This window comes from Sitophilus oryzae, unplaced genomic scaffold (genome assembly GCF_002938485.1).
Source record: "Sitophilus oryzae breed Bouriz unplaced genomic scaffold, Soryzae_2.0 scaffold_2008_pilon_pilon, whole genome shotgun sequence".
NCBI classification, from domain to species: domain Eukaryota; kingdom Metazoa; phylum Arthropoda; class Insecta; order Coleoptera; family Curculionidae; genus Sitophilus; species Sitophilus oryzae.
The window spans coordinates 3,022,325-3,034,683 of NW_022146734.1; the positions used below are offsets into that span (position 1 = coordinate 3,022,325).

Below are 12,359 nucleotides of genomic sequence, written 5' to 3' on the forward strand. Positions count from 1 at the left end.
ATTTTTTTATTAGATGGAGAATTGAAAAATGAACATTTTTTTGTATTTAAAGTATTTCAAAATTTTTAATAGTTTTCCGGATACAAGCAGTATTATTTCATATGGCGCTTCCAATGGTAAAATACGAGAGAAAAATCATTAGGTGGCTTTGATGAAAATTTACTGTGGAAAATGTCATATGAAATACAAAACCGGGAATATCTGCGAAACCGTTAAAAATTTTGAAACACTCTAAATACAAAAAATGTTGATTTTTTAATTCTCCATCTATTGAAAAAATAATATACAGGGTGTTCCATTTAAAAAAACGAAGAAAAGTTATTTTATATTTTAGAAAGTTTGGCGTAGAATTTTGAACATCCTGTATGATTGACGATTTCCATATTTATAGCAAAGTAAGAACGGATCATCTAAAGTAAATATCTAATATAGTTTTGATTTCAGAACAGTTCTTGTATTATTAATAATTTTTTTAAGAAAGGCTGAAAAATACATAATTTTTATTTATTTATTAATATCTCTAAAATTATCGAAATATATTTACTCATGTCTTAGGATTATGTAAAGTGATCTAAAAAGAAGCCAAAAATGCAATAATATACAGGGTGTTCCATTTAAAAAAAATCATCCCGATCCACTCACACTTTTTTGAGCCACCCTATAAAAGTTAAAATATTTTCCTGAAACACATCCTAGTATATAATTTAGTTTTGCACTTAAACAAAATTTTTAAGTTCTTTATTCTAGGAGCTACAGATGCCCGACGCACTATTGCCGGACCCTGTATAAAATCGTTAAGTGACTGACTCACTGATTAATCACGATCCTGCTCAAATCACTCAACGTAAGAAGCTCAATTTTGGCAAACAGGTTGATTCTAGGGTGTAGAGGTTCGATAAGAAGGGATTTTTCGAAATTCCAGTTCCAAGAGGGTGAAACCACCCCTCAAATATTACAATATTTTTTATTTAAAAAACGGTCAAGTTTCCGAAAAAACGCTTAAAAACGTATATTTTATTTTGTCTTTTTACGTATTTTAAGATTTTTTAAAAATGTATACAGGGTGTTTCGAAAAATCTGGTCATTGATTAATCACGATCCTGCTTAAAGCGCTTGACGTAAAAAGCAGATTTTTGGAAAACGAATTCACTTTAGGGTGTAGAGGTTCGATAAGAAGGGATTTTTCGAAACTCGAATTCTAAGGGGTGTGAAACCACCCCTCAAATATTAGAATATTTTTTATTTAAAAACCGGTGAGTTTTTCGGAAAAACTCTTAAACACGTATATTTTATTTTGTTGTTTAACATATTTTTAGATTTTTTAAAAATTTATACAGGGTGTTTAACAAAATATGACCATTCTGCTTAAACTGCTTGACGTTTAAAGCTGATTTTTGGCAAACGGATTGACTGTGGGGTGTAGAGGTTCGATAAGGAGGGGTTTCTCGATTGTTTTTTCTCATGCTGACATAAATCTGAGAAAATTTTATTCAGTTTGTATGTTAATGGAAATTCTTGCTTTGCTTTATCATCACCATTACAAATGATTAATTCGACGCGAACGAAGTCGCGGGTACACGCTAGTTTTACATAAAAACTTCATTATTTCAAATGTAACACTCTAAATAAACACTCTAAATACTAAGTATTTTTTAATGTAAGTCGAAGCAAATTGAAATGCCCTTTCAAACGGTATTACGGTTTCCTATACTTATCAGGTTCAGATTTTGAAGAAAGAGCGATGTTTCAATAAAATGGCAACCAGAGGGCTAGTGTTGTCAAGGCACTTTTCTAGTGACAGTAGTTAGTTTATTTAGCTTTTTATCTGCTTCTAGTTATCTCAGTAGAGGGTGTTGCATTTGAAATCACGAATATTCCATGTAAAATAAATATTTAAAATAGACCAGCAATTCTTGATACCCCTGTATACATTTAAGGAAGCAATAAAAAATTTTAGTAAAGTTTATTTCTCTGGCTTCAAAGTCAGCACAAGATTGTTGAACTTGAAGAGTGTTGACAATATTTTCTATTATAACATGCATATGTAAATATCTCAAAAACCAAAGTTTTTAAACATAACCGAGGCGAATGAGGTGCGTCACCCTGTATAGTTGATTTTTTAAAGATTCTGTTTTATTTACAGTGCATTTTTTGAAACTTTTCATAATTAATTAATTAATTATTTAATTTAGTATCTTTGTATCTCTCATAACTGAAATACGAAAATGCATAAATTATTCAAAATGAACAATTTGCTTCAATTTAAGGAGTTTTTTAAAACGTTTCAAATAAAATAGAATGGTATACTTTTATCATCATTTTTCTATGTTCAGATCGGCGCTGTAACACACGGTATATAAAATTCTCTTAAAAAGAGTATTGACGTAACTATTTGTGACTGTATAGAAGTGAAATCGCATTTTATGTAAAAATAATGCGTCGATATTCGACTATGACTATATTTACGATAAAATATAGGCAAGACCCTATTTTTAACGATTGTCTCAACGGTTTTTAGGTAGTTTGTTAGTTTTATGTTATTAATACACGCGAACTCATGAAAAAAAATCGATTTGAACAGTAGAGGGGTTCCACAGTTACCTTATGCCATCATCATCAATAAAAGATCGAAATAAAATAGAAAAAATGATTTATTTTTATCCCATAAATTTTATTTAACCATAACACCAAGTTTATCTGTCTACGTTTTCAATAAACAAAAATATATCTAATCGAAAAAGCCTAAAAAAAGTCTAAGAGCGACCAAACTGACACCATGGGAAGCTATTTTTTGACAGTTTTGTTGACGTATTGTTTGATACATTTGAAGTTTTTGTTGGATTTTCCTGGGTTTATTTTATATTATATCTTGTCTACTTATACTGGGTGAGTTTTCTACAATGTTTCGGAAACTACTGGAGCTAGAGAGTCGGTCAAATGGGGAAAGATTTGCAGTGTTGTGAAGACAAATATATACGCCTTTCTAATTTTTGAAAAAGTTTATGGCTTACTAGATATTTCGAAAAAAAACAATTTCGGTTATTTTGAAAATGCTCCCAATTTCATTATAATCCATTTACGACGCGCTGGTGATTATCAGGTCCTTTCCGTATATTCTATATTTTTACTAGCCATATATCACAGGATTTAATAACTTATTGCCCTGTACAGTTTATACATTTTGTAGGAACCAGTTGGATACCTACTATAATATTGTAAAATCCTAAAATTGACGCTTAAATATTTTTTATCCTGGACCCTTCATAATATGGAACACACATAATTCGAAATACAAAATTAGTTAAAGAAGATCAATCTCTAGCTTAATCTGAGTAAAAATACTAGCGTTAGGCATTAATGTGTCTTGTTTTTTAATTCCGGGTGCAACTTTTTCTAAAAATTAATTTAAATTAAATCTAATTTATTAGGCGTAGATGCAACCTATTTTTTTGGCTCTAGGATCTCATAAAAAAAACAGGGGAAACATGAAGGCACCCTGTGTAATATTCAAAGTGGACTCTACTACTGAGAGATGGTGGAGGACTGTCGGGCTGAGCAAAGTCAGAAAGCTAAGAAAAACTTTAAAGAATCCATTTAGATGGAAAGGAAATACTGCCATCATAGGAAGTCAAATATCTGGGAATAACTCTGGACAGTAAATTTCTCTGGAACAGGCATATTAAGAACATTACCAGCAAAGCCACAAAGGCTTTCGTGATATGCAGAAGACTGGCGGGAAATAGATGGGGCTGAGCCCCCAACATTTTGCGCTGAATGTATACCATGATAGTAAGACCCATGATTACTTACGGAGCAGTTGCTTGTTAGACAAAACTAGAGCAACGCACAGCAAGGCAAAACCTGTGCAAAGTTCAGAGACTGACATGCATGTGCATCACAGATGCCATGACAACAAACTAAGAATGGAGGTCGTCCTGGACCTAACACCACTGACCACTGCACATTGTCATCGTTAGATATACCAATGATTAGAACGGTCATTGACGGAAACAGTACTGGGAGAATTTTCAGATCAGGGGCTTGGGATCCCCTTAAAAAGAAAATTCTACTCCTCCAACTCTCAGTGGATGACATACCAAGAATGTACAACTTCGACAAAGATCTCCCCGTAGTATTAAACAATAAAAATAATTGGAAGAGAGAAACGTTTGCTCAGCATGTAAAAGATCATACCATAACGTTGTATACTGATGCTTCCAAAACCAAAGCAGGGACAGGGATAGTTTTTTTAGTGGGAGGGGTAACCCTCCTTCTTTTAGGCAGAAAGCTACGCTATCGAAAGATGCGTACAATTTATCTTAGATAGGAACGGGCAAACAAGAAATAGTCATCTTATCTGATAGTCAAGCAGCAGTTAAAGTGACCAACTCAATAACTATCTATTCGAAGTTGGTTAAATAATGCCTAGAGAAGGTGAACAAATTACGCAAAGAAGATAAAGTCCTCCTACTCTGGATGCCCGCTCATCAAGGGATAGAAGGCAATGAAAAAGCAAACGATCTAGCTAGAAAGGGAGCGAACACTCCACTAACTGGACTAGAACCGTTCTGCTTTCCAAGCGGAAACCAACTTAAAGCGGAACTCTGGAACCTGGATTTAGGTAAGAACGATCTTCGGATTGTCACGGGGTTTCTAATAGGATACCAGGACACTGTCTCCTCAACGAACAACTCAGTATATTGAAGCTGATGTCGGAGATGGGGAGCTGGCCTCTGTGGAGCGGTCCCAGAAACTTGCTTTTGTAAAAGCCCTGAGACTGTATGACGAGTTAATACTAAAGAAAGGGGAACACACAATAGATCTGTAAGGTCGCAGTGATTATCCCCCCCCCCTCCTAAACATTCTACATTCTAGGATCTAAGAACTAAATCTAAATCTATATTTTAATCCGTTTTAAATAAAATTAGAACGCCACCAATATGCCGGAATTTAAATCAGCCGTAATAAAACTCCATGACATTGCGATAATTTTGTTAATATGCTCCTTCTGTGCTCTTTTTATTCAATTTTTGCCCTTTGTTTACTGTGTTGCAGCGATTTCAATTCTTTGTAGCTGATTTCATATATTTTTTGCATTTAAACGTATTATTAATCTTTATTTTACATTTCTAGCGCATCACGATCAAAAAGCGCTTCACGAAAAACTGGAAACTACCAAACGCGAGCTTGAGGATGAGAGAGAAAACCTGGAAAGGTTAAAACGAGACGCGAACAGTAGATTTGACCAAGACAGAGTGTGCATCAATCAGCTCAAAGATGAACTGAACAAATTCAAGGCGAGATATTTTTAAAACTATTTTTAAGGTATTTTTTAATAAAATTTCTACCCTCAGGCGAGATTGGAAGAAGCCAAGACCAGAAACGAAGAGGACAGGATTAGTTTGCAGCAGAGAATTGACGAAATTCGCTTGGAAAGAGACAATGCACAAAACGAAGTGGAAAATTTGAAAGTTCAATTGCACCTGTGTGAAGACAAAGGGGAAAGCATCAGTAATTTGTTACATGAGACAACAAGAAAGCTTAAAGAAGGTATAAAATTCATTTGTTATTTTTATATCCATTTATCGGACGTTTTCATATAATATAACCGTCGGATTTACACTTGAGGTGAAACTATCTTTCATTATAATTCCAAGAATAAAGCAAGAGGTGTTTTTGCTTTTCAACTAGATGGAAAATAGCTTTACCTTTTCAATTGCACATTTAAATTCCACTTGCAGTTAAGGCGTTTTTCCTTAACACTACAGTCTAGATCAGGGTTGCCACCTTTTGTATTTAAAAAATCGGGACAGCACTAGTGCAACCTTTTTTCTTAAATGTCAAATTTTTATGTGCCATCGGATTTTGAAACAATATTTTATGCCTTTTTGCGTTAACTTAAATATTCGAAATTTATAAATAATTATGTAAAAATAAAAAATTAAAAGTGAATTTAAATTAAGTTAATTTATTATTGCAACAGAATATTTAGTAAATTAAAAACACTTCAGACTATATTCATTTATCTTCAAAAATAAATACGCCTAGATAAATGAAGCATTAATTATTTTTACTGCATTTTCACAAAAGTTTAAATACAAGCAGTAATGTTGAAGTACAGCATACGTTAATTAAATTTGCCTTTTTTTGATAGTAGATACTAAAAATGTTTAATATTTGTTTGTTTATTTTTTTATTATTGTTTTATGTAGAGTGTTCCTTTTAAAAAATAGAACTTTTTTAGTAGGTCCCTACTTAAATGTTTTTTTTTATTTATTTGGGACACTCTACTTTATGAAGATACTTTTTAACTTTAACTCATTCAACTATAATATTGTGTTAAATGTGGAATGACGTGAATAAGTCTTAATTTCTTTTAATTAAAATTATTTCATTTATTATAAATATTTTTTTTAATCATTTAATTATATTACAAAGAAAATATTATACTTGATACAGCAGAGTTTTCTAAAAATTTAAATTTATTTTTTTCAGCTGAAAATAATGGTGAATGTATGAGAAAAGAATTGACAGATGTCAGACGATTGCTGGCGGACAGCAACTTCGAAAAAGAAAAGTACCACAACATCAACAAGGAATTGAGAGATCACATCAAACGAACTGAAAGTGAAAAGCGTGAACAAAGCAGACAGATTGAAGAGGCCTATCAGAAAATAGCAAGTAAGATATACCGGATGTTGCCAAAATAAGTACAAATATTTTAACTTTAATATATTTCGGTCCCACTTAGAAACACGCCTACGAGATAAAAATGACGTATTTTTCAATTTTAATGCTTGTTAGAAATTCGTTTAGCAACGTTACCACTTCGCATATGAAGTTATGGACTACCTTAATTGTTGCTCGTCAACCGTAAAAGTCACATAGTTGAATAAGGATGTTAACTATGGCGTGTAGAGTTAAGGAGAAATATATTCGTGCATTAAAAATGGTCATAAAAGGGGAAGACTTAAGATGGCGCTGCTGTAGCAAAAACCTAAAATTAAAAATATGCGCCGAACCTTTTTAAAACAGGAAATGATTAAAGAGAGATAAATATTTGACGTGAAGGCGCGGGTTTCAAAAAAATACAAATTTTATTTTCATGTCACATGAAATAAATTATCGATTATATTCAGCAGCAATAGACTGGACCTCTAATATACAGGGTGGTCCGAATTGTATTCCGGAAACTTCGACAGCATATTCTGCAGATAAAAATAAGTAAAAAAGTTCGTATAAATGTATATCCTAAAATGCTTAGTTTCGGAAATACAGGGGGTTTCGATTTTTTCCAAATAATTTATGAAGTAACGTCAATATTTGGATGAAAATTGGTGCCTGGGAGTTTTTTGATATGAGAAATTTGATTTTGATGTCAATATGACTTCTACTTGTAGAGGGCGCCACCTACATATTTGTTAACTGCTTCGAAGAGTAATAACTTTTCGTCCGTTCCTGTATAAAACTACTGAGTAAAAAAATATTCATTTACGAAGTTTTTTACGTAAAAAATGTCTCTTGGTAAAACTCGCTACGAGTAATGGTTCTCGAGATATTTGGAATCGAAATTATCAATACCTATCATCATTGACATAAATTAAACATGTTGACTAATAGACTAAAATCATAAATTTGAAATGTTTTTGTGCCAAAAGTTTAACAGAAACTGTTTTATCATCATTTTTTCGCAGAAAAGTTTATGATTAATTAAAAAAAATAAAAATTTCCCAAATTTATTATTTCAGTCAAGTAACTATCTACTCAAACGTGTTTATTTTTTGTCAATAATGACACGTACTGAATATTTTCATTCTAAATATCTTGAGAACGGTTGCTCGTAGCGATTTTTACCAAGAGACATTTTTAACGTAAAAAGTCACAAAAATGTATATATTTTCACTCCCTAGTTTTATACAGGTACGGACGAAAAGTTATTACTCTTCAAAACAGTTAAACCACACGTAGGTGGCGCCCTCTACAAGTAGGCTTGCGTTATTCTTGTTGTTATATTGACATCAAAATCAAATTTCTCATGACAAAAAACTCCCACGCACCAAATTTCATCCAAATATTGACGTTACTTCATAAATTATTTGGAAAAAGTCGAAATAAAAATTTAACTACTACACCCTGTATCTCCGAAACTAAGCATTTTAGGACGTACATTTATACGAACTTTTTTACTTATTTTTATCAGCAAAATATGCTGCCGAAGTTTCCGGAATGCAGTTGGGACCACCCTGTATAAAAATAATTGTTTTATATTCTAAAAAATAAAAACAAAGTTTTTTGGGGTAATGTTTGGTTATGTTACTTTTATTCTCTTATCTATGGTTACTTTTCATTTTTTAGATTTATCATATACATATAACTATATGAAAAAGAAAGAAATAGTGAGGGAAATGTATAAAAAAGAAGAAAAAAGATTAAACGGCTCAGCCCTCAACAACTCGTAACCGTATACACCAGTGCAGACAAACTCAGCCTAATCTCTAAAAAGTGAAGCCCAAACAGTGAAAGAGAAATATGGAATTCTGCATAAGTCTATTTCACCCGGATATTCATTTAACTGCGCATGCCTTACATGAAGAAGTTTTCATTGGTCCGTGTTTTTAAAAGGAAGTGGTTGACTGACATATCACTTAACCTTCAATATTATTTATATTTTTATTATTTATAACACATTATCATGGAGTTGGAAAAATATCAAAAAATAGTTGGAAACAATAAACTAAACAAAATCACTCTTCTACGCGTACAAATAAAAAGTAATCCAAACAGAACTAAAACAACAATCAATCGGAGTTTGGCGCAATCGCAGTTCAATCGATATCCGGGTGAAATAGACTTATGCAGCATTAATATGGAGCTGAGTTATGTTGTCTTTTTCTTACGACACGGAAACAGCACACGGGGTTAAATAGGGAACACTGAGTATATAAAGTATAAAGTTATATGTATATGAGATTTATGCATAATTAGCGCCACTGTGGTTATTTGGTGAACCCTTATTCTTCCCATTTTTTTACCACTTTTTCAAATAAAGTCCCGTAAGAGATATTTCTCCTCATCTCTACTCTCCATAATGTTAACAAAACTTCTATTGAAAAGTAAAACCAAAATATAATTTTTGTTGATAAATTATAAATAATGAACATATGATTAACCTAAAATAAAATCTGACGGATTATTTACAGCAATTTTAATATACAGTATGTCCCCGGATTGTCTTTACAAGAGGAAAAACTTCTTTTTGTTATTAAAATTTTGAGAAAAAAGTATTCTTCATTAAACGCTACTTGTTCTAAAATTGTTAATCCCGTTTATATTGTTCCAAATTTTAATTCCGTTTTAGAGAAAATGAAAAGTCCTAAAAATCAAAAAGCGTTTCTATGTTAATATAATTTTGGTTTCATTCTTTGATAGATATTTTTTATTAATGTAGATTAAAGTCATATTTTTGCTGTTGTTTAAGTATCACATTTTTCGATAACTACTATCGTCCCTTCCCTAGCATTAAATTAAATAAATTTTGTGCTTCCTTAACAGTTTAAAACAGCAAAAAATATGATGTTAATTAAATTTATATCAATAACAATAAATATATCAAAGAATGAAAATTAAATTACATTACCATAAAAAAGCGTTTTGATTTTTAGGACTTCATTCAACCATATCTCCAAGGTTTTTTTTTAATTTTCTCTAAAACGGTATGGAAATTTGGAAAAATATAAACGGGATTAACCATTTTAGAACAAATAAAAGTTTTTTTTATGAAGAATGCATTAGTCGCAAAAAGTCATTAACAAAAAAGTTTTTCCTCTTGTATGCGGGACATACTGTAGAAATGAAATAAGTTCTGATTAAAAAGTGCTCATTTAAACTACATTTTAGTACTCAAAATTAGTGGTTTTATCAGCGCCATGGCACTCTAGATTGAAATTTAAATACATTTTTCGAAAGTGTCAAAAGTTGACATATAATATGTCGTTCTATCACGGCATATAAATCAATCGGCAGGCTAACTCGCTTTGGCGGGAACGCTACGTGCATGTCCTCGCGCACGCCGCCATTTGCATTTCCATCAGCAGAAAGTAACCAGTGTCGTAGTTTTTTAAGAGTTTTTTCAGCGACAACACACAGTTACGGCAGATTCGAGTCAGTAGCGTGCGGCTTAATTTATTTTGATTTTTTCTTGAGTGATATATTTTGTTTTTGTTGTTTTATTTTTGTTTATTATGTGATATATTTGGTTTTTCTAGTTTTATTTTCGTTTCTTATGTAATATGATTTGTTTTAGTAGTTTTATTTTTGTTGTTCAATAAAAGTTTCTTTCTGTTTCCTAGAGATCCTATTAGGTATGTACATATGTGATTAATTATTTTAACATATTTTAGTTGTGAAAAAAACAGTAGTATACATATTAGGACATTCAGCTAAATAGGAAGACCTAATTAAAAATCTTAACAAACTTTAATATTAGTAAGATTTAATGTTAAATATTTAGTAAAATTTAATGTTGTATCTAGACATTAAAAATTAAATTTAAAAATCATTATATTATTAATTTAAATATAATTATAAAAGTAAATAAAATCAGTATATCGAAAATAAGTTAACAATACATTTTGAAGATATAAATAAGGCCCATAAAAGTTGTCTTCTGTTCATTTTGAATTTAAAATGTTTACCAATTCACTTTGTAACCGTATAAAATACAATGCGGTACCTACTTTGTTTCCTGCCATGAAAAAAAAATAGAAGTTTCCAAAAAAATTGTGGATTTGTTAATTTGTGAAATTTGAATATTAATAAAATTTGCTACGCCTGTTGATGGGCATAATTTGTACGTAGCCTCTTTATATTATTCAATAAATATTTTATTGGTATTTCTTTAATTCTTGTTTGTAACTCCTGGCATGTTTTTGTTAGTTGCATGTTTTTAATTTTAATTGTCTATTCTCTACAGTGAAATATTTAATTGGTTTTTTCATTTTTACTTTTCGAGAAGTATACGCGGTTAACGAATCATTTGTTTGGACAAAAGTATTGTGTAAATAAAATTCAGTTTCAGTCAATTACAGTATTTTTTTTTAATACGACCCTGTCGTATTTTCTGAGAAAATTTTTTTGATACGTTTTAATCCGGCCCTGAGTAGGAAACGATAATGGCGCTGTCAAGGTCAAATTTTATAGAAATTTAAAACAATGGAATCTGAGCAGAGTTAGCCTGCTGTGTGATTTATATGCCGTGGTTCTATTCCGGTGAAACAGAAAGCGACTGAAACTAACTGAATACGTCAATCAGTTCTGATTTATGTCATATGCATACCAAATCTTGTTTTTTATCTGAAAAAAAAATTGGCGCCGGGAGGCTCGTATAGCCGCCCATACTAAAATATGTTAATAAAAAGTTGGTAGGCAGTTCTTTTAGTTTCAAAGTAAAGGAATTTTTCCAATTTTGGTCCGTTTTGATCCGCCATCTGGGGTCGCGTCCGATGGGAGTTTGGAGTTTTCCACACGGATTATCTTTTTTTTGTTTTTTTTTTGGCTTTATCTCAAAAACTACGGCTCCGACACACTTTGATGTTATCTTAAGTTTTGTTTAAAATATATTTCCGTACATAACAGTGAAAACCGCGTTTTCCTAGCTGTTTTGTTTCTGAGTCATAATTTTTTAAACAATATTTCATTTTTTTTTATCTCAAAAACTGCGACTTTGACTGATTTTGATGGTATTACAAATTTTGTTGCAAATATTATTCCTAATCTTAAATTGAAAACCGCGTTTCGCTAGCTACTGTAATTTTGGAGTTACGATTTTTAAAATTTTTAACCCCCTCCCATACCCCCTTACCAACCCCCCACCCCCACCAAAAACTAATGGCCAGATTCTCGGGTGCCACAGTATTTTTGTGCCAAATTTGGTTAAAATCGGTTTAGCGGTTTTTGAGTTCGTGTTACAGGCAGATGGACAGACAGACAGACAGGTACCATGAAAATGTTTATTAAAATATTAAAATGGTAATTTATGACCCAAATAACTAATTTTGAGTGAAATTAAAAAAAACTTTTTTTCTGCCGATCTTAATAGCCTACCATACCTGTTGGTATGGTCGGCTAAAAAAAGTTATTGGAGTAAGTAATTAGATTATATCAGCATATTTCATTTTATTTTATATAAAAACAGGTACCAAAAATAAGCAACAAATAACATTTTAAAGCTAACAATCTATCACTAATTTTAATTTGGATTTTGGAAAAGCCTATCTTAGTGCGAAAATACGCTGCCAACGAGCAAGTACGCTTCAATCCGCAATACGCTATACGTTGTATGTGCGGCCGCATAGGTTTAC

General features: G+C 31.6%; 1 protein-coding gene across 1 annotated transcript in view; it reads left to right on the forward strand.

The window, feature by feature from the left end:
* The window catches only part of LOC115883980 (rootletin), a 101,681-nt gene that overhangs the window by 63,387 nt on the left and 25,935 nt on the right, over window positions 1-12,359 (forward strand). The window contains exons 14-16 of the mRNA XM_030902399.1: window positions 5,134-5,297; window positions 5,355-5,550; window positions 6,496-6,681. Of these exons, the coding sequence (XP_030758259.1) occupies window positions 5,134-5,297; window positions 5,355-5,550; window positions 6,496-6,681 (546 nt within the window). The remainder of the gene's footprint in view (window positions 1-5,133; window positions 5,298-5,354; window positions 5,551-6,495; window positions 6,682-12,359) is intronic.